A 26634-nucleotide genomic window follows, 5' to 3' on the forward strand; every position below is an offset into this window, starting at 1 on the left:
ATCCCCCTTAGCCTTGTAACCCTATTCCCTCCAGCATTCTCCCCACCGCCTACCCCAGTTCATGTCCATGAATTGTACATGTAAGTTCTTTGGCCTCTCCATTTCCTATACTGTTCTTAAAATCCCCCTGCCTATTTTATACATATCAATTTACACTTCTTGCTTAATTCTAGCACCTTTTCCCCCATTCTTTGTCTTCCCTTTTACAGCTGATAACCTTCCAAGTGATCTCCATATCTATGATTCTCTTTCTGTTCTGGTTATTTGCTTAGCTTTTTTAGATTCAGTTGTTGATAATTGTGAGTTTGTTGCCATTTTAATGTTCATAGTTTTGATCTTTTTCTTAAGTAAGTGTCTTTAACATTTCATGTAATTAATGGCTTGGTGATAATGAACTGCTTTAACTTTACCTTGTTTGGGAAGCACTTTATCTGCCCTTCCATTCTACATGATAGCTTTGCTGGATAGAGTAATCTAGGTTATAGGTCCTTGCTTTTTATCACTTTGAAATACTTCTTGCCAGTCCCTTTTAGCCTGCAAAGTTTCTTTTGAGAAATCTGCTGATAGTCTAATGGGAACTCCATTGTAGGTAACTCTGCTTTTTTCTTGCTGTTTTTAAGACTCTCCTTATCTTAAACCTTTGGCATATTAATTATGATGTGCTTTGGTGTGGACCTCCTTGGAGCCATCTTGTTTGGGTCTCTGTGCTTCCTGGACTTGCATGTCTATTTCCTTCACTATTAGGGAACTTTTGTTTCATTATTTTTTCAAATAAGTTTTCAATTTTTTGCTCCTCCTCCTCTTCTCCTTCTGGCACCCCTATGATTTGAATGTTGGTACATTTGGAAATGTCCCAGAAGGTTCTTAAACAGTCCTTGTTTTTTCTAATGCTTCTTTCTTCTGGCTGTTTCAATTGAATGCTTTTTTCTTCCTTACATTTCAAATTGTTGATTTAATTTTGGGCTTCATCCCCTCTGCCGTTGGTTCCCTGTAGACTTTTCTTTTTTTCACTAAATGTAACCTTCATTACTGCCTGGGTCTTTTTTATGGTGTTGCTGTACTCAATGAATTCCTTTAGCATCCTAATAAACAGTATTTTTGAACTCTGCATCTGATAGGTTGGTTATCCCCATTTTGTTTAATTCTTTTTCTGGAATTTTGTTCTGTTCTTTCATTTGGGCCATATTTCTTTGTTTCCTCAATTTGGCAGCCTTCCTGTGTTTGTTTCTGTGTATTAGGTAGAGGTGCTTTGATTCCTTATCTTAGTAGTATGGCATGTTGTAGAAGAGCAGACCTGTAAATTGTGTGGGGTGGAGCCTTAGGTCACCAGGGTGGGGTAGCCTGTTTCACCAGTTTGGGGCTCTGTGTGGGGGCAGGTCTTACAGAGCGGACAGTGCTGTTGCCTGGCTTCTGGTAGTTTGCCTGAGAGAAAGCTGTCTCCTAGCACTCACCGTGTTTCTAGTCACTTCACTTTCTCTCTGTATGACTCCTGTGCCCTTTCAGCTGTTGTCCTCATGCTGAATCCCAGAAGTGGTGGGTCTGTGTAAGTCTTAAGTTCATGTGGGCCCTTTAAGAGGAGTCCCCCAAGAATCTGGCAGTTTCTTTTGCTGCTTTAACCCCCACTGGTTCTTACAGCCAGAAATTATGGGGATTTGTCTTCCTGGTGCTGGAACCCTGGGCTGCTGGGGGATCTGATTGGTGTCAGGATCCCTGGCTCCTGAGGTATCCCTCCTGATTTTTATCTACCACATGTGAATGTGGGGCCAGTCATTCACTGCCTTTCTGTGCCTCTTCACCTCTCTCCATGTCTCTGCCCCTCCTACCTGTCTGGATGAATATGGCTTCTTTAAATCCTGATGGTTTAATTTTCTGATGGTTCTGGGTGATACTTGTTTTGTAGTCTAGTATTAATTTTTTCTGTAGTTGTGTGAGGAGGTTAAGTGTGTTTATCTACACCTCCATCTAGACCAGAAGTTTCAATAAATGTAGTAAAAAGAAAAAAGTTATGTTTTAAGGTTTTTATGTTTAATTTCTCATTTTAAGTTACACATTCTCAAATCAAAACTATTAAGTAGCAGAATTGAATTTTTCAGGTTTTTTTAGTTGTTTTGAAATTTTAAATGAACTCCTATAGTTTTTCACATTAGTTGTCACCCACACAAAAAAATCTTGGAAAAGATTATTTCTTCATGTGGTGATCTAATTCTTTATAAAATATTACAGTAACAGGGTAATATGTGTATAATTCATAAACTTAAAAGTGCTATACAGAGGTCATTGTTGATTATTATTGGGAATTTTACCACCTACTCCTATTTAGTTAATTTTTTTAGAGAACTTACTCCCCTTTTATTTTTTTTAATAAAATAAAAAAATTGCCCTGGCTGGTGTAGCTCAGTGGATTGAGTGCAGGCCTGCGAACCAGAGTATCGTGGTTCGATTCCCAGTCAGGGCACATGCCTAGGTTGCAGGCCAGTTCCCGGCAGGGGACATACGAGAGGCAACCATACATTGATATTTCTCTTCCTCTCTTTCTCTTTCCTTCTGAAGATAAATATATAAAATCTTTTAAAAAATTATAATGAAATTAACTATTTTCTAATGTGAGAAATTCACCCTGAGAAAAAAACTCAGGCAATGCAGAAAAGTGTAGGAAGAAACTAACATCACCTAAAATCCTGTCATTCTGAGATGATCAGTTCTGAAGCTCATGCCTTTAGATATCCTAATGCATGAATATCCATAGTTACGTGATGTTTTTATCACGAATCCCTTCTCTCACTCCCCTCCCTCAGGAAACCCCTTGCCAGTCCCCAGTGACCAGAATTCAGTCTTGTGTATATCCTTTAGTATGTTTCTCCATGGTTGTATATATGTATGTGCATATACATAAACATGGCCTGTTTCTCATTCTCTTTGATTAAATCCAGTCATGTGTATGTTTTCTGCATCTTGTTTTTCTCAGTTTTTATTACATATTTATATTATTTCCCAAGTTATAACTGTGGTTGTAACTTGTTTTTAATAGACTATAGTATTTTAAGTTAGTTTATTCAGCTAGTAGTAGACTCTAGCCTGTTCTGCTGTTGGGTCTGTGAACATCTACAGGAAACGTCCGCTGCATTTAAACCCCATGTCTAAAACCTGTGGTAGGAAAAGCATCTTTTGTAGTAGGGAATATCAAGTCAAAAGATGTTGAATTTTACGGTATCGAGAGGTAAGGGAGCATTTGTGTCATGGATTCTAGATGAGAGGTACCTCCTGGGAGAAGAGGAAACTTCGCCAGGGGTCAGGACTGGGTTTAGAATCTAAGTTTGTATTGCCTACATGCTTTGGCATTTCCAGCCTGAGAAATGAACAAAAAAAATCAGTCTTGGGCTGTTGGTACTCTGGAATAACTGGCAGAAGAAAAGACAAAACTGCTCTGGTTGAAGGGAAAGAATCAAGTATTCATTGTTCAATTCTTGTATGAACTCTATAATTAACCATCACAACCCAGTAATAAATGAAGAAATGAAGCAGAGAGGATAGAATTAGACTAGGAGTGGCAAAGTTTTCTATAAAGGTCCAGGTGGTAAATGTTTTAGATGTTCTAGGCCACATCATCTCTGTAGCAACTACTGAACTGACAAATTGGCATGATTGTGTTCCAGTACAACTTTGTTTAAAAAGCAGGCAGTGGAACACAGTTTGCTGACTCCTGGGTTAGGCTGACAGTTTAGAGCCTAACAGTTGTTACTGTGTTTACTTGTTAGCTTTAATAATTCCAGGAAGTTTATTAAACACAACCCACATCATTCATCATTTTCTTGTATAGATTCTTACTGGAATTTAAGGTTAAATGTACTGATTCTAAATGGATTATATGGTGGATGGTATGTGAATTGTCTTGGTGTTCCACTTTTTAGTTACAGATCCAATGAGCAATATCACTGACAGTAATGAATAAACTAATACTGGTCTCATGTTTTCATGTTATAATGAAAATAATGTAACATTCGTATTTTCATAACATCAAAATAGTCCTGTCTGGTTACTATTAGAATGAAAGTAAAAATTTAAATTATAAAATATTTTTGAGTTTATAATGAGTTGACATATCTTAAGTCACTGTAACTGTAAATTTCAGTAGAGTGTATTTTTCAAAAATATTCAGGACAGATGTGAGATATTTCAGAAGTAATGTCTGAATTTGCATTTAGTAATTGCTAAATTTGAACATGTTTATCATTTAATGATTGCTTCAGTTTCCTGTCCTCCCTACCCATCCCCGTTTTCTCCAATTTAAAAACTTACTAGTAATATATTTTGGAAGATTGTTTTGCTTACCTGAAAGATAAATACTGATGGACAGACTGTGTGTTTTTCTTCTCATCACTTCTAGGAAGTATTTGAAAAGGAGCAGTCCATCTGTGCCGCAGAGGAACAGCCCGCAGAAGAAGTGGTAAAAACTTGAGTTTTCTTACCTATCTGTCTTGGTGATAGAAATATTTTGTTTTGTTCTCTGACTGATTTATATTGCTGCAGGATAATCATTCAGTTTATGAAAACATTTAGTTTAGCCATTTCCATGTAAAAATTAGTAGGACTTCCATGTGAAACAATTGCTATGATTTCTGAGTGTGTATATGTGTTTTGATTTATAGCAAGGTGATCCTAACAAGAACAGGACAAAAGGAGGATGGCAACAGAAGAGTAAAGGACCCAAGAAAACCACTAAATCAAAAAAAAAGAAAACTGTAAAAAAAAAACCTATACCTGTGCCCTTATCACAATCAAAGCAGCAGAAACAAAAGCAAGCAAATGGAGTCATTGGGAGTGTAAGTTTATTATTGTAATTATGTAATTATCTTTATTGGGGTGTACCATAAACTAAAATATTTCAGCCTTATTGTACAGCTCCTGAAGTTTTATGTATGTATGTACTCATGATACCCAGATCAAATATAAAATCTTACCAGCACCCTAGAAAGCTCTCTTGTGCCATTTTCAATCAGTGACCCTTCCATCCACCTTCTTATCCTCCCCCTTGTTCTGTTATTGCTATAAATTAGTTTTGCCTGCTCTTAAACTTCATGTAAATGGAATTATGTTTGGCTGCCTTGATTCACCATCATGTTTGTGATATTCATTTGTACTGAGTGTAGCAGCAGTTCATTCCCGTGTGTGTGTGTGTTGGTGTGTGATAGTCTATTGTATTAATATACCACAATTTATCTATCTGTTCTGTGGTTGGTGTACATTTGGGTTGTTTCTACTTTTTGCCTTCTATAAATAAAGGTGCTGTGTTTGTTCTTGTGCATTTCATTTTGTGGACATTTTTCTTGGGTATATACTTAGCAGTGGAATTGCGGGTTCATAAAACTAGGTGTATGGTTAGCTTGTTGAAAGAGCCCATTTTCCAAAGTTGTACCATTTTATGCTCCTGCCAGCAAATAATGAATCCAGTTGTTCCACACCCTCACCAATGTTTTGTTTTACCAGTCTTTTTTTTATTTTAGCCACTGTGATAGATCTGTTGTGGTCTCTCTTTGTGTATGATTTTTACTTGTATTTACCTGATGACTAGTGATGGTTAGCACCTGTTCATATGCTTACTGGTCATTTGGATGTTCTCTTTTTCTACTGGGCTGTTTGTCTCATGAATTTTTAAGATTCCTTTCTGTATTCTGGATATGAGTTGTTTTTCACTCTTCATGGTAGATTTTGGTGGCTCCTAATTTTAATGAAGTCTATTTCATCAGTCTTCTGTGGTTAGTTCTTTTGTCTTGTTTGACATTTCTGCCTCACATGAGATAGTTTGTTTTCTTTTGTAAGTATTATTATTTTACTTGTTATATTTAGCACTATGATATATCTTGAATTAATTTTTATGAGTAGTGTGAAGTAGGGATTATGGACCACTTTATTCTAGCACCATTTGCTGAAAAGATCATATGTTCCTGCCTGAATTGCAATGGTGACCTGCTGTAAAACAAGTTACTATAATAGTATATGTGTAGGTGTGTTTATGGACTCTCTACTCCATTTCATTGGTTATTTGTCTATTCTTGTGCAATATCACGCTGTCTTAATTATGATAGCCTTATGTTAAGTCTTGAAATATGTTAGTGTAAGTCATCAAACTCTTATTTCACTTCTTCAAATTGTCTTGACTATTTAGGTCCTTTGCATTTCCAGCTAAATTTTTAGAATAAGCTTGACAATTTCCATGAAAAAAAATCTGCTGCGATTTAGACTGGTATTGCATTGAACCTATGGTTCACTATGGGGAGAATTCACATGTGAACAATACTAGGTTTTAATTCACAATCATGGTTTATCTTTATTAATTTGGGTCTTTAATTTTTCTTAGCAGTTTTTGGTAATTTCCAGTGGCAGTGCTGTGGTTCATTTTTCATTAGGTTTACTCCTAGGCATTTGATGCTTTCTGATGCTGTTGCTTCAATTAACATTTTAAAAAATCATTCTACAATTTTAATTGCTGACGTAGAAAAATAAAGTTGCTTTTTAAACATTGATTTTGTATCAGAGTCTTGATGAATTAATAATCATTTTAACCTCTTGTAGATATTTTTTAAAAAATTGTCTGCATACATAATTATGCCATCTGGGAATAAAGACAGTTTTGCCTTTTTTTTTTTTTTTAATCTTATATGCTCTTTTTTCCTAATATACAGGCTAGAACTTAATGTTGATTAGAAGTAAAGATGGTGACTACTTATGTCTCCTTACTGACTTCAGGGAGAAAGCAAACATTATTTTACTATGAAGTGTGGTGATGTTAGGTCTAGGTTTTTTGTAGGTATTTGTTATCAATTTAAGGAAGTGTTCCCCTCTATTTCCATGCTGAGAATTTTTATGAACAGATACCAGATTTTATTAACTGCTTCATCTCCATCTGATGAGGTGATTGTATAATAATTCTTTATGCTAATATGGCAGATTATATTAATGTGTTAAAAAATTTAAACAATCATTGTATTACTGGAACAAATCTCATTTGTCATAATGTAGTATCCTTTTTACATATATCTGGACTTGATAATTTTTTTTTGCAATTCCTAAATCTCTTTTTATGAGAGAATATTGGTTTGTTATTATTCTTTTGTATTGGATTTATGCTGGCCTCGTTAAACAAGTTAGGAAGTGGTCTCTCTTTTTCCTGGAAGAATATGTGTAAAGTTGGATTTGTTTCCTTCTTATTTGGAAGAATTATGTAGAGAAGCCATCTGGGCTTAGAGTTTTTAAAAAAGGGTTTAGCTATAGAGTTTTTGTCTTCAACATATTCTACTTTTTCTTATATCAGTTTTATAATTGTGTTTTTTAAGTACTTTGTTTTTTCTTGAGTTATCAACTATTGACATAAAGCTGTAATAATATAGCCTTTATTTTTAATGTCTTTTGGATCTGTAGTTACCTCTTTTATTCCTAATATGGGTAATTTGTGTTGTTTCTTTTTTCCTCTGGTGAGTTAGTTTTTGCCTGATAACATTGATCAATTTTATTAATTTTTTCAAAGAACCAACTTTTGGTTTTGTTTGGGTTTCCCTTTTGTGTATCTGCTTTCGCTTTGATTTCTTTCTTTGCATTTATTTTGCTGTGTTTTTTCTTGCTTTTTGAAATGGACTAGTAAGTATTTTGTCTGGGATATTGGCTTTCCTTACTGCATTGTACTCTGAGTCATAGAAGATAATATTAAACTCCTATAACAGTGCTTTTCTATAAACTTCCTATTTTTCTTGAGCCGCCTTAGCCATTGCAGTAATATACATTGCAAATGGGCATAAAATATCTTTATTTTACCATCTATGAAGAATGAATAAAATAGGTAACAAAAGATAGATGAACCAAATGTTAAAGCTTCAGTCTGACTTTCACATATTTATAAGTCAGAATGTTTATAGTTCTCTAAAATTGTTGATGAATAATGAAATTGTAATTTGAACTAGTTAAGTTACCATCAGGGGCTCAGAGTGATACAGTCATTGAGATACTCAGAACTTTTTTGGTTGCTTTTTCCTTTTAGGAAGCTGCAGTAAAGGAAGATGAAGAAGACGTTTCTGATAAAGGCAGTGATTCTGAAGAAGAAGAAACCAATAGAGACTCCCAGAGTGAAAAAGAGGATGGTAGTGACAAAGACTCTGATAGAGAACAAGATGAAAAGCAAAACAAAGATGATGAAGCAGTAAGACAGACTTTAAAAAAATTTTTTTGTGCAATTTTATTTTATTTTTTTATTGTTCAAGTACAGTTGTCTTCATTTTCCCCCCACAACTCCCCCCTGTTCCCCCCTCCCCCCACCTTCCACAGTCAGTCCTACCCCCTTTGGCTTTGTCCATTTGTCCTTTACACATGTTCCTTCATGACCCTTTTACTTTTTCCTATCATCCCTTCCCACTCCCCTTTGGTTACTGTCAGTTCATGAGGCAAACATACATTGATGTTTCCCTCTCTTTCTCCCTCCCTTTCTCTGAAAATAAATAAATAAAATCTCTTTAAAATCTTTTAAAAAACTGAAAGGCTTACAGATTTAAATAATTGGAATTATACCTCTGATGATAGTTTTGGTTTTTGTTATTGTGTATTTGCTTGCTCGCTTGTTGCTTGTCAGTTTGCTTCCAGTATATTTTATAATCCTGTATTGCTTCCTAAGACTATTTTTGAGGAATAGTGGTCAAAATTGTAAAGAAAAATAGTTTCTAACAAGGATTGGAAATCCTCATTTATTTAAAGCTTAAACTGCTAAGTGGATTAACACCTAGTTTGAGATGCAGTCACTTTGGTCTTTCAAAGCAATTTCCAGTGCTGGAGGTGCCTCTGGAAGCATGAGTAAGGAAAAATGGGTTATGAAATAGGTAGCAGTTTACTTGGAAGAGTGTCTCAGAAGTTCAATGTAATGTTCAGGGTAAAGAAACATTACTGTGAACTGTAATGTCAAGAGCTTGGTAAAGGGAAAAGCTAACATTGTAAGAATGCCATCTTGTTTTAAGAGGTATATACGACATTAAGGAAGAGCAAGGAATCCTTAAGCAATGAAAATTGTGAGAGTAGAGAATAGAAAACAAAGTTTCATGGCATGGCATTAAGGTGCGCATGATTTGTGGAAGGGCACTAGAAAGAATATTTGGTGGACAAGTAATGAAATTCCCTGCAAATGAACTTTTGAACTGATCAGCTGCCCCTTTAGGTTTGTGGTGTTCTTTTTGGCTGGGCCATCGATCCAAAATAACCCTTGTGGTTTAGGGGAGAAAAAGAGATCCCTGAACAATCTCTGAGACAAAAGCAGAGGCCAGAAAAGAGGAAAAAGTAAAGGGCAAAGAATAAAAGTAAAGGAAATAATGTATCTGCCATTGGGGGAAAAATAAGGATGGCTGTGTTTACAGTTACTGGCCTTTGTTTTTGTACTTTGGGAATTAAGTTTATAGCCAGGAAAGTAAAACCTAGCAAAGAAATTATCCCCAGCCTTGCTCTGTGAAAGAGTTGACGGATTCCTTTTTGAGCCAATTAGGGTTAGTAGGGGTGACTCTCAGGGTTTTTTAACAGACTAGTTTCTTCAGATGGCCAAAACTACATTCAATTGACAGAAAATTATACAGATAACATAATTAGTATCTGTCACATTGCAAGCATTGCATTAGATGACAAATATGAAATAGTTTTTCCCTTGAATGATGGTAGGGTAGTGGGCAAGGCAGATAAATAAACATTATAGTACAAAAGAAATCATGCTCATTTAGTGTAAGGTGCAGTAACAGCACAAAGGAGAGAGTAGGGGGAAATTTGTGGAACTCGGGAGCTCATATGTTAGTCATTAGATGCTCCTAAAAGAATAATGAGTAGGAATTTGCCATTACTCAGTAGGTAGAGAAAGGGGAAAACAAAAATCCAAAAGGGTTTAGCAGGAGCGCAATAGCTTTGTGAGTTCAGCGAAGTCTAGGAAGTGCAAGATGACTAGACTGAGGAGTGCTGGGTGGAAGGCAGCGACAGGGAATGGATTATGAAGGGCTGTGTAGTTATGCTAACTAGATTAGATTTGATTTATAAAAAGAAGTGCTGTAAGTTTTGAGCAGGGAAATGATCAGATTGTGGGGCTAAACCTAGCAGTAGTTAGCATTATCAGGAAAGATAGCTAGAAAAAGAAACTCCTTAAAATGATCAAAAACATACTTGATTTCAAATATTTAATTTTTATTTTACTAGGAGTGGCAAGAATTACAACAAAGTATACAGAGAAAGGAGAGAGCTCTACTGGAAACCAAATCAAAGATAACACATCCTGTTTATAGTCTGTATTTTCCAGAGGTGAGTTATACTCAACCCACTCTTTTCTTTATTCCATTTACTTTCTCTCAGACATTTCTTGGTTGCCATTTATCTCTCTGTGGTGTGGGTACTGGCTCAAAGGCCACATTTTTGAAGGTTACATTTCAATATGAATTGTGTTCAGTGAATGTATTTAAAAAGAGGATTGTTAACTTTTAAATAAATTTTGTGGTTTTCTGTGCTTTAGTTTTTGTGTGCCATATTACTAAGGTTTGTGCTTTATGATGATTTTTTCATTAGCACTTCAGGCAGCTAATCATATAAATGTATATTTTGGCTCTACATTGCTGTTGTGAATCTCTCACTTCTATCAAGTTCTAAATAGGATGAAAAGTTCTTAAATTTGTCCAATGAGCTTTCTCTGAGGATCCTTTACTGACCACCTGGAGCCACTAGACATGCCCTGGGCCCAGTAACTGCCCCAGTCCTTGGGAATCATGGGACCAGCCAAGTTCAGTTAGAGCCGAGCCTGGCTGAGCCCCTCGGTCAGGACAAAATCATCGCAGTGCTGTTTGTTTCCTTGTCCTTGTTTGTGGCCTGCTCAACTTTTGATCTCTGTGATAGGCTATGTTTGTCTTTCAAATGAATTTGGGATTGGCTTGACATTTCACTTTCATGGCTGATTCTGTCTGTGGCTCGAGGTCAAGAACTGTTGCCTCAGTTCAGTGAAGCGGTTCCACAGACTGCCTCACAGCTTTGCCACATAACCTTCTGTTTACCACTCACTTTTGGCAGGTGGTTTCATGTATACATCTGCTTTTGCTCTAGAATGTCAATCGGGAGTTGCTGGGGCCTGTTGAAAGCAAATCCTAAGTAATTTGGTTTTCCTAATAAATGAGCGGCTCTGCACAGACTGTTGTTTTAACTTGGAAAGACATCAGCCTAGGATTCCATCTTAAAGTACCTGCTGATCTTCTGGCGTGTCCTGAGCATTAGCCCATCTGTTAAGGGCATTTTCCCCATTGCAGTGAAATCAAGTGAATAAATTCCACTCAGTGATGGGTTTTTAAACGTGCCATGGGATTTTATAAGCTGCATAATTTTTATCTTTGTAATAGTTTCATTTTAGGCCATGCTTAGTTAATAGGCAAAATAGTTATTCACTTTCTCGGAACATTTTAGCAGTAAAAGTACTCTTTTTCAATTTAAACTGCATCTGCACATTAAGCATCTTAAAGTACCACTTATCAGATAAAATTTCTGTAGGACTTTCCTAATGTCTACCTGTCTACCTTCCAATGTATCTACCCCACTACCCTAACTAACACACTGCCCACTTAAAGATTTATGTTAATAATTGCCTTACATGTTATTGAAACTCACTACATTTAATATGTAAAGAATGGTTGGGAATCACACACAACCAAAAAACAGTTTTGTTTTTAGTGCAAATGACTCAATGGTAGAGCATCTTTCCTGCTTTTACCACGTGTATTAAGGAGTCTAGGTACAGGTGCCATGCCATAGATTGATATTCATGTGTTTCTTAATGAATATTTTTGAGTGAGTCTCATTTTAATCAAGTAGCCTTGGAAAGGGGAGGGAGAGGCATTTTCCAAGTGCAGAGGTCAAGGAGAAATGTATGTTCTTGAATGTATCCCTATGCTTCTTATGTACCATGCATGTCCTTATGGTGGTATTTCTGATGATGAAATGTCAGAACTACTTAAATAACAGAGGCATTTACCTCATTTCATTAATAATCATAACTTTATTGCAGTCTATATGCTAGACATTCTAACATATTTTACTTGTGCTTTCTTAGTTCCTCTTTACTACACAGCCTGAGGTAGGCATAGGCTCTCATCATTTGACTGAGGAGAAAAGTGGCAATTAGAAAAGTGAAATAACCTAGGTCTGTGTGGTTTAAAAACATCATTGGCAAACTGCAGCCTGCAGACAGATCTGCTTCCCTGCTTGTACTTGTGAATGAAGTTTTATTGGAACACAGCCACATTCATTCTTTTCAGACTACTATGGTAGGGTTGTAGTTGCAACAGACTCTATGGCCCACAAAGCCCAGGGGTTAATACTCTGCTTTCAGTCCCTTATGTTTTTACCCATTTTGTGTGTGCAAAACATACAAACTTCTATACATATACCTGTTGTGGTAGTCCTAACCCTTGGGTTAGGCTGAAGTTGGGTTAATCATGCACTTGAGACTTATTTGTTCTGCTTATTTATGTTGCATTGCTTTGTTATATAAGTCGTTTAAACAAGAACCTTTAGTGTAGCATTATTGGAAAGATAAAAGTAGAAAGTGCAAGTGATTTTAGCTTACAAACAACATTTTCTCTGAAACTTTTCAGTAGAAAGTTTTTTTTTTTTAAACCTGCTTTTGGGTAATTGAGAATTTGGGATAGTCTGGTGGTGTTAGGGTTAAGTTAGTATTTAGAATATCTTAGTGTTTATTTTTTTAAACATTTTTTAAAAATATTTTTTTGATTATGCTATTACAGTTGTCTCATTTTTCTCCCTTTATTCCTCTCTACCCTGCACACCCCTTCACCCCCACATTCCCCCCATTTAGTTCATTTGCATGTATCATACATGTAAGTTCTTTGGCTTCTACATTTTCTATACTGTTCTTAACTTGTCTGTTTTCTACCGACCATTTATGCTACTTATTCTCTGTACCTTTTCCCCCCTCCCACTTTCCTGCTGATAACCCTCCCTGTGATTTCCAATTTCGTGATTTTGTTCCTGTTCTAGTTGTTTGCTTAGTTTGTTTTTGTTTTTCTTTTTGTTTTAAGTGTGGTTATTAATAACTGTGAGTTTGCTGTCATTTTACCATTCATCTTTTTCATCTTCTTTTTCTTAGATAAGTCCCTGTAACATTTCATATAATAAGGTCTTGGTAATGATGAACTCCTTTAACTTGACCTTATCTGGGAAGCACTTCATCTGCCCTTCCATTCTAAAGGAAAGCTTTGCTGGATAGAGTAATCTTGGGTGTAGGTCCTTGCCTTGCATGACTTGGAATGCTTCTTTCCAGCCCCTTCTTGCCTGTAAGGTCTCTTTTGAGAAAGCTTACAGTCTTATGGGAACTCCTTTTAGGTAACTGTCTCCTTTTCTCTTGCTGGTACTAAGATTCTCTCTTTCATTTTAACTTTGGGTAATGTAATTATGATGTGCCTTGGTGTGTTCCTCCTTGGGTACAGCTTCTTAGGTCCTCTCTGAGCTTCCTAGACTTCCTAGAAGCCTATTTCTTTTGCCAGATTGGGGAAGTTCTCCTTCATTACTTGTTCAAATAAATTTTCAATTTGTTGCTGTTCCTCTTCTCCTTCTGGTATCCTTATGATTTGAATGTTGGAACGTTTGAAGATGTCCTGGAGGTTCCTTAGCCTCTCCTTATTTTTTTGAATTCTTGTTTCTTCATTCTGTTCTGGTTGAATGTTTTTTTCTTCCTTCTCATCTACACCACTGATTTGAGCCCCAGTTTCCTTTTCATTACTGTTGGGTCCCTGTACATTTTCCTTTATTTCACTTAGTGTAGCCTTTATTTTTTCATTCAATTTGTGACCATATTCAACCAGTTCTGTGAGCATCTTGATTACCAGTATTTTGAACTATGCATCTGATGGGTTGGCTCTCTCTTTATTGCATAGTTGTATTTTTTATGGAGCTTTGATCTGTTCTTTTGTTTGGGCCTTTTTTTGTCTTGTTGCACCTGTTACGTAGTGAGGGGCAGAGTCTTAGGTGTTTGCCAGGGCGAGCCACCCACCTTGCTGGGTTGTGACGCTGTATGTGGGGCAGGGGTTCGAAAGGGAACAATGGTGCTTGCTCTACTCTCTGCCGGATTTCAGTCACTTCCTCTGCTTCCCACAAGCAAACTGAGCCCTTTTGGTGCTGGTTCCTGGGTGGGTGGGCTTGTGTACATTCTAGGACCCTGTGGGTCTCTCCAGCAAACTCTCCTGTGAGGCTGGGAGTTTCTCCCTGTGCCTCAGCCCCCACAGGTGATTTTAGTCAGTGGCTTTGAGGCTCTCTTTCCTAGTGCAGGAGCCCTGGGTTACGTGGTCTCTCTCCCCAGTTGTTCCTCCTGGTTTATCTGTGCGCAAATGCGGGACCACCTGGTCCGCAAACTGCTGCTGCCTTGCCTGCCAGCTGCAGCCTTGCCTGCCCTGCTCCAAAATCCGCCACTTTGCTGGGTCCTCCAGCTGCAGCCTTTCCCACCTCTATCCTCTAGCTGCTGCCTTGCTGTCAGTCCTCTTTGCCCCTCCTAATGGTCTGAATGAAGGTCTCTTCTTTAACTCCTTGGTTGTCGGACTTCCATCCAGTTCAATTTTCTTTCAGTTCTGGTTGTTTTTGTTTTTAAATTGTTGTTGTCCTTCTTTTGGTTGTGCGAGGAGGCACAGTGTGTCTATCTTCCTTGGCAGGAAGTCTTCCAAAACATTTTTTAAGCCATTTTAGAAATACATCTTTCTTAAGCATCTGACTAAGCAAATTACTAATATACTGTAATGTAATGATGATCACCAACCAAGCAGACTGAAGTTTGGTGTTTCTAGACTTCTTGGTGTTCCAGGTTTTTTTTTGTTTTAAATTTTCTGTCTCCTGTGGGTTCTTGCTGTTGTCCCTGCTGTGCATTCAGGTGCAGTTTTTTGTTTTTGTTTTATTTTTACCCAGTCCTGTAACTAACCTTTTATGAAGTACAATTGAAAATGCTGAACTTAATAGTAAGTAAAATCATGTGCATGTGCAATAAATAGGCTCTACTTCAAGATGGTGTCTTATGAGTAATGTGTTTTAATGTATTGAGTTCTCATTTGGTTGCCCAAGTCTCTTCCACTCCTACCTCCTGGCTTTTGCTTATTACTGTCAAAGATTACTAAGATTATTTGGTAGATGATATTGTAATAGTTTATACTGTTTACTTTTTTGTAGAATTTTTTTTTGTCATGTAAGGTTAATCAGGGGTTTTTAATGCAGGTACCCATCAGTAGGGCTTTAAGGGGCCATTTGAAACCTCAAACTTACAAAATTTTTTTGGAGAGAAAATCTACAAATGGGCAAGAAAATGTATTTGTTCAGTTAATATTTATTATACATCTGTTTTGTACAGTATAGCAGTGAATAAAACAAGGATAATACCTCTAAACGAAACAAGGTAATACTGTGTCTCTAGTTCTTTCTGATTATTTATATTCTGCTTTTTTCTTGTGCAGGAAAAACAAGAATGGTGGTGGCTGTACATCGCAGACAGGAAGGAGCAGACCTTAATATCTATGCCGTACCATGTGTGCACACTGAAGGACACAGAGGAGGTAACTGTCCAGTAACAGTGCTTCAGTTGCGCCCACGTGCAGCACCTCGTCATCTTGTTGCTTCACAAACTGTTTTTTCTAAAGCAGTTCATCATACTTGGCATATTTCATTTTAAGACATTTTGTTCTCTGATATCTCTGGGGGAAGCTCATTTCAAATTTATAAAGTTTGAATTGCTAGGCAACTTGATCAGTCTTTTAAAAACTTGCCCACAGTTTATTTTGGGGAGTGTTCATTGTTCGTGTCTAAGAATGTATGCCTTTTCTTCTTCCTGGAATTTAATTATATTCTACAAAAAAGTATAACTTTTATTTCATTGGATTAGTGCTAAGATATATACCTTTCTTCTTAAAAACAAATGTAAGAATGGGTGATTAAGTATTTAAAGATGGAATTTTGTAAATTATGTGGCATTGTCCACTGTTAATGATACCACTACTATAGCGTTGTGATGAACATCTTTTACCCCTCAGGAACTCTTTTCTGTTCTTTTGTTTTTCTTCTTGTTTTTTAGGTTACTTTTCTAGGAAAAGGTTCTGTTCTGTCTACTTGGATAACTTGCTTGCGAGAGCAAGGTTTTTGAATTTTGAGATAGTTTTATGATACTGATTTTTTTTCTATTAAAGACTTTATTTTTAGAGAGAGAGGAAGGAAGGGAGAAAGAAAGGGAGAGAAACATTGATGTGTGAGAGAAACATTGTGGGCTGCCTCTCACAAGTCCCCTGAGGACCCAGCCCTCAACAGAGACACGTGCCTTTAGTGGGAGTTGAACCGATGACCCTTTGTTTCACAGGCCAGCACTCAATTCATTGAGCCATACCAACCAGGACTTAATCCAGAAAGTCCCCCCCCCCCTTTGTAGCCTATATAAATGAATGAAGTAGTTTGATTATTTGACACTTGGAGGTAGAGCCAACTTAAGGATATTTCTTTGGACAATTTTTTAAAATGTAAATTTTACCTATTTTTTAATAGATAATACATTCACCTAGTTAGTATTTCAGAAGATATACAAAAGTGTACACATTGAAACATCTTGCATCTCTGTTTCTCGCTCATCCATTTCCCTTCCTGGAAACCATCACTTATCAAATCTTTATTCTTCATGTGACATTGTAAATTATAAGCAAATACATGTGTGTATTTTTCCCAGTTTTACAAAAATGTAGCATACACCATGTTATGTACCTTACCTTTTTCTCTTACGGATATAACTTGGAATTTGTTCCATGTTAATACAGAAAACGCTTCTTTATTTCATTTTATTGAAATAAAGAATACCTGGTATTCTGTCTGTATGGATTTTTCTTTAGTGCTCTGCTGTTTAATGGACTTACTGGTTTCTTGTCTTTTGCTGCAGCAAATAACCTCATATGTCATTTTGTACATGTGCAAACATTTCTGTAGGATGAGTTCATAGAGGTAGAATTAATGAATCACAGGCTGTACATTTTTAATTTGGATAGATACTGCTGGATACTTATTTCTTCATTGGGAGAATGAATATTTAAGTGCACCCATTGCTCTCAAATATGTCAGACATTTTGAATGCCATTGCTAATTAGAAAGGTAAAAAATGACATCTCAGTGTTATTATTTCTCTCTGATTTTTTATTTTGAAAACTTTGAAACCTATAAAAATGTTGTAAACACAATATCATGAACCCCATAGACTCTTCTCTAAATTGCATGTATGTTTTGTATTTCTCTGTACGTGTACACACAAAGGAAATACACGTGTGTGTGTTTCCTCCCTCTGACCCACTTAAGGTACTTGCAGACATTATGACATTATACCCCTCAATACTTGAATGTGTATCTCCCAATATTAAGGGCCTTCTCCTACATAAGCAGAATAACATTATTATATTCAAGAAATTTAACATTGATACGGTATCATTTGTGTAATATGCAGTTTGTATTCAAATTTTCTCAAATATTTCACTAAAGTCTGTTACAGTTTTTGTTTTGTTTTTTAAATCAGGATTCAGTCAAGGATCACATGTTGCATTTAGTTACCATTCCTCTTTAAAACATTTCCTTGTTTGTTTGTTTTTTGTTTTCATGCCATTGACATTTTTGAAGAGCATGGGCAAGGTATTTTGTAGAATATCCCTTAATTTGAATCTGTCTCATTGGTTGTGATTATATTTATCTTTAGTATTTTTGGCAAAAATCCTACCCAGGTACTGTAACGTTTTAAGTGCATCACATCTGGGCACAGTATATTAGATTGCCCCACATTAGTGCTGTTATGGTTGTTCATTCAGTTGAGGTTTTTCTTTCTTGTAAACACTATTTTCTTTTTCTAATCTATGGGGCGATACTTGGACACTGTGTGAATTGACAGACTATTCTTCAAGTCTTTCACCCACTCACTTTAGCATTAATGATTCTTGCCTGGATCAGTTTTTACTATGTTAGTTGTATCAGTGTAGTTTTGATTTATATTTCTCTTAAGAGTGAAACAGAAGATTGAATTTCAGTGTGTTTGAATTGTATTTCTTTCTGTATCTATTTGTGAACATTGTTCATTTTTGTTGATTATTGATCTTTGATTTGGTTTTGGGAATATTTTTTTAATATTATGAAATCAGCCCTTTCTTATATGTATTGCAAATATTGCTCCAAAGTTTGTTTTACTATTAAGGTGGTTTTTACCAAGCAAAAATATAAATATTTGTTTATCCATTTATTTATTTGGAGTTTTTTAATAGCAATTAAGTAATTTTTCTTTTTTGATTTTTAGGTTTTATGTTATAGCTAGAAAGGCCAAACTGTGAGATTAATTTAAAAAAGAAGATTCTCTCATTACTTTTTTCTAGTTTGTTTTAACAGCATGCTTTAATATACTGGGGTCTGTCCAAAAAAAAGTGTAGCCATTATTAATATAGTGAGAATACTTTGCACAACATGGATGTAACTTGGCAGCCAAGGAGAGTGGACCAAAATGCACATGCACGTGCATGAACAGTCACAACTTCGCTGTACTAGTCAGTGGGGGTGCTAGATGCTGTTGAGCGGGCATGTATACTATGTGGCCACCACATTCAAAAGAGCAAGTAGAACAATTAATCTGCATCACATTTTGCGTTAAGCTTGGACATTCCTTTATCCAGTTAAGTGGATAGTTAAGTGGAAACTATCCAGATGATTCAGAAGGCTTTCTGGGATGATGCAGTGAGTGCAGCGCAAATAAAGGTGTGGCACAAATGCTCCAAAGTTGGTCAAGAATCTGTTGAAAGTGATCCACATTCTGGAAGGCCTGCAGCAAGCAGAACACCTGAGAATGTTGAACATGTATAGGCTGCAATCAACAAAAATTGGTGACTGACAGAACTAGAAGCTGATCTGGGGATTCCAAAATCTACTATGTCTGAGATTTTGACACAGGATCTTGGCATGAAACATGTCATAGCAAAATTCATTCTGCAGCTTCTGCTACCAGAGCAGAAGGAACATTGTGCTGCAGTTGCCAATGACTTGATTCAAATCATTACCAATAAACCTGATTTCCTCAAGAAGGTCATAGCCAGAGATGAATTGTGGGTCTGTGCCTATGATTCAGAAACGAAGGCCTAGTCATCCCAATGGAAGTCACCCGGTTCTCCAAACCCAAAGAAGGCATGGCAAAGTTGCAGCAAGATCAAGATCTTGTTAACTGTGTTTTTTGTTTGGGAAGGTGTTGTCCATCACAAGTATGCCCCTCCAGGCCAAGCAATTAATAAGGAGTACTACTTCAGTGTTTCATCAGTTGAGAGATGCAATAAGATGAAAATGGCTGCAGCTATGGGCTACTGGTGATTTGCAGCTTCATCACAACAACACACCTGCTCATGATTCACGGCTCATGCTCATGCTGAGTTTTTTTGTGAAACATCAAGTCATCCAAGTGACTCAGCCCCCTCACAGCCCAGATTTGGTACTCTATGACTTTTAAAGCTTTTCCCAAAACTACAATCACCTTTGAAAGGGAAGATATTTCAGACAATTGATGAGATTCAGGAAAATACAATGGGATAGCTGATAGCTATTCCAGCAAAGGATTTTGCAAGAGTGTTTTGAATGGTGGAAGAGACTCTGGGAGAACTCTGAGATCCCAAGGTGCCTACTTGGAAGGAGACTGAGGCATCATTGTCTTATGTAAAGTATTTCTTGTATCTTGTATCTTCTTCAATAAATGTCTCTCTCTTTCATATTACATGACTGGGTACTTTCTGGACAGACCTCATATAATCTTGCCTACAAAATCTGAGTTTTGGAGATTGGAGACAGGTCATCAGAAATTCCAAATGCCATCTTAAAAATGTATTCTTTCTTTGTCCAAGTAGAATTGAAACTTCTAAGACTTTATAATTCTGTATTTGAAGTTTATGATTTGATAGGAAATAAAATACCTTCTTGACCTTTTAAGGCATGGGGCATATGCAAAGGTAAAACAACTTTTGTGTTTTTCCTTTACTCTCACGTTATTTGCAACCTCATGACATTTATGACATCGATGTGTGGGGTTTCTCCCCACACCAAGCAGTTCTCTGTTATACCAGCTAAGTGTCCTGAAGTCACCATTAATTAAATGCTGACACTGTCTGACTGGGTAGTGTCAGGTCTCACAGGTTAAGGGCTCAGTCCCACAAGGCTGCTGTCCTCCACTCCCCGACTTCAGATGCCAAATGTAAATTCCAGCTTGTCACCTGTATTCTGAACAAACAGTTTAAAATTGGGGTTCCCATGACCCTGTCCTTGGATTTGGTAATTTGCCAGAGTGGCTCACAGAACTCAGGGAAACACATGAACCAGTTTATTATAAAAGAATAAGATAAAGAATATAAATGAACATCCATAGGGCAAGGTATGCCAGAAGGGGCACAGAGCTTTCATGCTCTTTCTGAGCTTACCACTCTCCCAGCACTGTCTTATGTTGACCAACCTGGAAATTCCCCCGAACCGCTTACTTTGGGAACTTTTTATGGAGGCGTCATCATGTAGGTGTGATTAGCCATTAACTGGATTTCCAGCCCCTCCCTGGAGAATGGAGGGTGGGTCTAAAAGTTTCAAGCTTTTCTAACCATGACTTGGTCTTGCTGGTGACCAGTTCTTATCCAGGAGCCCACCAGGAGTCACCTCATTAGAACAAAACATTCCCATCACCTAGGAAGTTCCAAGACATTTCAGAACCTGGGTCAAAGAGCCAGGTGCTCCCCACTTAAGAAGTTACAGGGGTTTGAGCAGCTCTGTGCTGGGAACCAGGAGCAGAGACCAATAGATACATATTTTCTATGATCTCACAGCATATATCTTAAAAACAGGGAAGTTTGGCAAGAATTACTACCTTTCTGGTGAAGTACATTTTATTAATTCTACTATTCCATTATTTTACTCTTATACCCTAACTTTATTTCTTCAAGTTGTCCAGGTGATGGTCACCATAGAACTTTGTTGCTTTAAATATGCTTCTTAAATAGTGAAGATAAAATTAACCCTCTCAATTCTGCCTAATTGTTTCCTTTGTGTGTGTGTGTAATATTCGACATAAACGCCATATGTATATATTTGTTATTGTTAGAACTTTTGTAACATTTGTTAGGATGTCTTGTGTCATCTAAGTAAACACCTAGCTATTAAATACTCTGATGCAGGAATTTTATCAGCTTTTTTTCCCCACTCAAGATACAGATTTTAAGTGCTGACTTTTATCTTCTAGGTAGAACTGAAGTTTCCTGCACCAGGCAAGCCTGGAAATTATCAGTATACAGTGTTTTTGAGATCAGACTCCTATATGGGTTTGGATCAGATAAAACCTTTGAAGGTAAGAATAGTGACTGTTCATTAAATATGGTTGTCTATTTGATAAGTGCTTAATATATCAGGGAAGCATTTCTAGTTTTAAAATGTAGAGTAACAGAGGGAAAAAGTTTGTATATGATGTATTCAAAGGACTAGTGTTTCAGTAATAAACTGAAGTTGTTGTGCTAAAGGAGTGTTAACTATTTAGGACCTTAAATATAAATTACTATAATGATGTAGAACCTGGATTATAAATTACTTAAGTGATACCTTTTAATGTGCTGTGATATACTGTAACTTTTCAGGGGTTCTGTTTTCTTCACAAAGGGACATGTGTTTTCCCACAGATTCTGTTGGAATGTTCCTTACTTATTTTAAGGAGACGATTTTATTTAGGTTATTGTAATAGGGAGAAGTTTCATTTTATTGAAAGGAAGGGGGTCTGAGTAAACAGGTGTCATCCTCAAGCTTTCTGGGTGTCACAAGGAAAGGGGGAGACGGGTCCCCCCCCTTTCCATTTGGGAGGGCAGGTCATCCTTTACACTGAGCCGTTACCCAGAGCACCAAAGTGTGGGAAATTCCTCAACTGCTGCTGCCCAGAGATCACCATCGTCAGAATGGAGTATATAAAGCAATTAGCACAGAGAATAAGAGCTCATAGTAGGCACTTCTAAGTGACAATTGTTTAGAATTAACAGAAGAGTAAAAGCGATAATTTAAAGGACCCTTTCACTAGGAGTTTCCTTATTGACATCTGTTCCCAAAATGCTTGAGGTCCTTGGTCGCTTCTCACTTTAGGCTGCCTGCCAGGCTTCTGGTAATTTACAGGGCCCTTGAAGGTCTCCTCCCATCACTCCCACTGCTTGCTTATCAAGCCATTTCCCTTGGAGATCTGCCCCTATTCAGCACACTGCCCAACATGACTCACACAGTAGGTGCTATAAATACATCAATTAAATGAATGCATGGCCAAGAGCTTGAGTGTCAGTAACTCTAATGCCATATTTATAATAATTGTTTGTTTTCCCTCTTTTATTTATTTTTATTGAATCTGTTGGGGTGACATTGGTTAATAAAATTGTATAGATTTCAGGTGTACACTTCTATAAAACATCATCTGTATATTGTGTGTTCACCACCCCAAGTCAAGTCTCCTTCCATCACCATTTATGCCCCCCACGTCCTCCTACCTTCCTTTCCCTCTGGTGATTACCATTCTGTTGTCTGTGTCTATGAGGTTTGTTTTATTTTGTTTTGTTTTGCTTAATCACTTCACCTTTTTCACCCAGCCCACAAGCTCCTTCCCCTTTGACAGTTGTCAGCTGTCAGTCTGTTCTCCATCTGTGAGTCTGCTTCTGTTTTGTTTGTTAGTTTATTTTCATTAGATTGCACGTAAGTGAGATCATATGGTATTTGCCTTTCTCTGATTGGCTTATTATACTTAGCAGAATGCCTTCCAGGTCCATCCATGCTGTTGCAAAAGAGTAAGATTTCCATTTTTTTAAACAGCTAAGTAGTATTCCATTGTATAAATGTACCACAGCTTTTTTACTCACTTATCTAATGATGAGCACTTGGGCTGCTTCCACATCTTGGCAATTGTAAGTAATGCTGCAGTGAACATAGGGGTGCATATATTCTTTCCAGTTAGTGTTTTGGGTTTCTTTAGATATATTCCCATAAGTGGAATCACTTCTTTGTTTTTTAATTTTTTGAGGTAACTCCAGACTGCTTTCCACAGTGGCTGCACCAATCTTCATTCCCACCAACAGTGCATGAGGGTTCCCTTTTCTGTACATCCTCACCAACACTCGTTGATTCCGAAGTGATGATTCTTGTGGTTTTAAATTGCGTTTCTCTGATGATTAGCGATGTCTGTTGGCTCATATGTCTGTTGGCCATCTGTCTTCTTTGGAGAAGTTTCTGTTCAGGTCCCTTGCCCATTTTTAAACTGGCTTGGTTTTTTTTTTTCGGTGTTGGGTTTTTAAAGTTTTTTTCTCTAAATTTTGGATATTAACTCCTTATCAGTGGTATCATTGGCGAACATGTTCTCCCATCCAGTGGGTTGTCTTTTCATTTCATTGATGGTTTTCTTTACTGTGTGAAAACTTTTTAGTTTATGTAGTCCTGTTTGTTTATCTTTTCTTGTTTCCCTTGCCCAAGAAGATATATTAGAAAAAATATTGCTACAAGAAAAGTCTGAGATTTTTTTTGCCTATATTTTCTTCTAGGATTTTTATGATTTCTGCTAACATTTAGGTCTTTATATTGAGTTTATTCTTGTGGATGGTGTAAGTCAGTGGTCTGGTTTCATTTTTTTTGCATGTATCTGTTCAGTTTTCCCAGCACCCTTTATTGAATAAACAATCTACCCCATTGTCTGTCCGTTACCTCCTCTGTTGAATATTAAGTACCCATAAAGGTGTGGGTTTATTTCTGGGCTCCCTATTCTGATCAGTTGATCTACGTGTCTGTTTTTATGCCCGTACTACGGTGTTTTGATTACTATGGCATTGTAATATAGTTTGATATCATGTAGCATGGTTCCTTTAACTTTTTTCTTTTTTCTCAAGATTACTGTGACTTTTTGGGGTCTTTGTGGTTCCATATAAATTTTTGGACTATTTGTTCTAGTTCTATGAAATACGTCATTGGTACCGTGATAGGAATTGCATTGAATCTGTAGATTGCTTTGGGTAGTATGGACATTTAATAACGTCGGGTCTTCCTATCCTTGAGCACAGCACGTGCTTCCACTTACTCGTATCTTCAGTTTCTTTTTTCAGTATCTTATAATTTTCCTAGTAAAGGTCTTTTACATCTTTGCTTAAATGTATCCCTAGGTATATTTTTTTCTGATACAATTGGAAATGGAATTGTTTTCTTCATTTCCTTTTCTGATAGTTTATTGTGAGTGTATAAAAATACTGTTCATTAATTTTTAAAACTGAGTTATTCTTTAGCATTTTACAGTATATACTTTTCGTAAGTATCATTTGCTCCACACTCCATTAGTGTGTACTATTTTGCTTCAGGTTTTTATAAAAAGGCATTCTGTTGGCATAGGAGGCTTGTGCTGCAGTATTACTCTGCTGTGCACTGGATCCCAGAGCGGAGGGAGCCAGTAAAGGCGAGCCTCTTTTCCCGCAGGGGCACCACGCTTCTCTCCCTCGGCTGTGGAATTTACTTCCTAAGGTTGGAAGCCACAAAATATCTCTTAGAAAGTCACAGCTAAGATTTTCTTCCCTCAGCAGAAGACTTATTAAGACATCACACTTTTCTTGCTCAAGAATCACAATTATTAATCTTTCATGGCACAGAATAAATAGTAGAGGTCCTATAAAATCAAAATACTAGTTAGAAATTTACACTTACATATTAGTAGATTTACCTCCTTATTTCTGGGGTGAGTGTCTATTCTAAATGAATGTTTGAAATTTAAAGTTACAACTATGAAATCTTTTTTTTTTATAATTGCTTTGGTCAAAGAAAACCTTTTTTTTTAATCAGGTACTTCTTCCAATATACATCCCCAAATTTCTGATATCTACATTTAATTCTTTTTTATAGTTGGAAGTTCATGAGGCTAAGCCCATGCCAGAAAATCACCCACAGTGGGATACGGCGATAGAGGGGGATGAAGACCAGGAGGACAGCGAGGGCTTCGAAGATAGCTTTGAGGAAGAGGAAGAAGAAGAGGAAGATGATGACTAAGCAGGACTGGAAATGGACCATAATATTTGCACATATTTGCAAATTTTTGCTGTTTTGGAAGTGTATAATAAACCAGAAACGATGCAGAACTGATGTTGAGGGAGGTGTTGGTTCTTTCCTAGAAGTGGGTGCATAATATAACTTAGTGCTGGTGCCTTGGTACAGGCTGAAAAATGTTTAAGGCTTGTCGAAGCCTTCCAAGTATCAGTGGCATTTATTTCATCTGCAAATGATAATAAACCCTTGTATAACTGTCCAGAAGTATGGGCTATGTATTATCTGATCAATTTATGGTCCCGGTAAAAGAAAAAGTACATGAAAAACGATCTATAAAAGAGCAACTTATTTGTTCAGCTTTAGTTTTAGCAACCGTTAAAGTATGATAAATATCACAGGTCTGTTTTAAATAACATCTGCTCATTTTAATCTGGATAAGCTCCATCATTCATTTATTGACATTTTACAGTGATACAAGATTATTTATGATAGCTCCATTTATTGCTTTAAACCTTTTATTTTTACCTATCATGGTCGTAAGTTGGCACTCTCTCACATTCCACATAATATAGAGGGCTACATTTTGGGATTTTCTTTAATTTCCCAGAGTTAATTGGACAGATTATAAAAATGGCTTTTAATGGTATAAAACATTTTTAAGCCTCTATTTGAGCAGATCAGTGCAGGATCTAATTCGTTTTATAAAGCTGTAGATCTAAAAATGATTGTGGGACCATATGTTCTCTGATGTTGGTGACTTGTTATTAAACCTTTTTTAAAAGGTTCACTATAAAAGCTGAAACACATCCTTAGCTTTTAACCTACCTGACTCTATCAAAAGCCTTTTAAGGTAAAAATATATACATGCGAAGGAGGCATTTTTTGTATTCATTTTGGACTCCTGTCAATAAAATAGAAGTTTGACTCGTTTTATGTTTGTAGTGGTGTGTGTCTTTTTACTCCCAGAGAAAGGATATAATTCTTTAATTTTTCAACTACAAATTTAATATTGTACATTACTGCTGAAGTGACTGCTATTTCTGTATACTAAAGAAAATCCCATGAGTGGGAGGAATTTCCCCCTCATCAAGTGCATCCCAGGAGAGTGCTTATAAAGACTAGAAATGATACGTGATGAATCACTGAGGTAAGATGAGTATGTATGACTAGGTATGGAGGAAGCATAGTCTGCAGTATTATAGGACTCACTGTAATAATCCTCTGCTATCAAAATCCTCATAAGCCAAAATACTATTGGAATACTAATTTGTGACCTTTATTTTATTTAAAATAAATAAAGGTTTATTTATTTAAAAGGTTGCCACTTTTCCATGCAGAATTACCACTGGTATTTTATTACTACAGTAGTTGGAAGTAAAATTTGAAAATTACCAGGAACATGAATGGGTTTTGGGGTTCTAAATTGAGGATGTAGTATTTCCTATAATATGGTTAAAGTAGTTTCTTCATTGGAACTTCTGTCACCTGTTTTTCTTTTTAAAGGCATGAGACAGGGTTTATTTCATTTTGCAAGTAGGAAGTAGG

General features: G+C 36.7%; 1 protein-coding gene across 1 annotated transcript in view; it reads left to right on the forward strand.

Moving 5' to 3' along the window:
* The window catches only part of SEC63 (SEC63 homolog, protein translocation regulator), a 72096-nt gene extending 46074 nt beyond the window's left edge, over positions 1-26022 (forward strand). The window contains exons 15-21 of the mRNA XM_037158994.2: positions 4385-4444; positions 4647-4820; positions 8030-8188; positions 10204-10305; positions 15492-15590; positions 21296-21400; positions 24949-26022. Coding sequence (XP_037014889.2) covers positions 4385-4444; positions 4647-4820; positions 8030-8188; positions 10204-10305; positions 15492-15590; positions 21296-21400; positions 24949-25092 — 843 coding nt within the window. The 3' untranslated portion in view covers positions 25093-26022. The remainder of the gene's footprint in view (positions 1-4384; positions 4445-4646; positions 4821-8029; positions 8189-10203; positions 10306-15491; positions 15591-21295; positions 21401-24948) is intronic.
* Positions 26023-26634: the final 612 nt, after the last annotated feature.

This window comes from Artibeus jamaicensis, unplaced genomic scaffold (genome assembly GCF_021234435.1).
Source record: "Artibeus jamaicensis isolate MK-2021 breed Jamaican fruit bat unplaced genomic scaffold, CSHL_Jam_final contig_387, whole genome shotgun sequence".
Classification (NCBI taxonomy): Eukaryota; Metazoa; Chordata; class Mammalia; order Chiroptera; family Phyllostomidae; genus Artibeus; species Artibeus jamaicensis.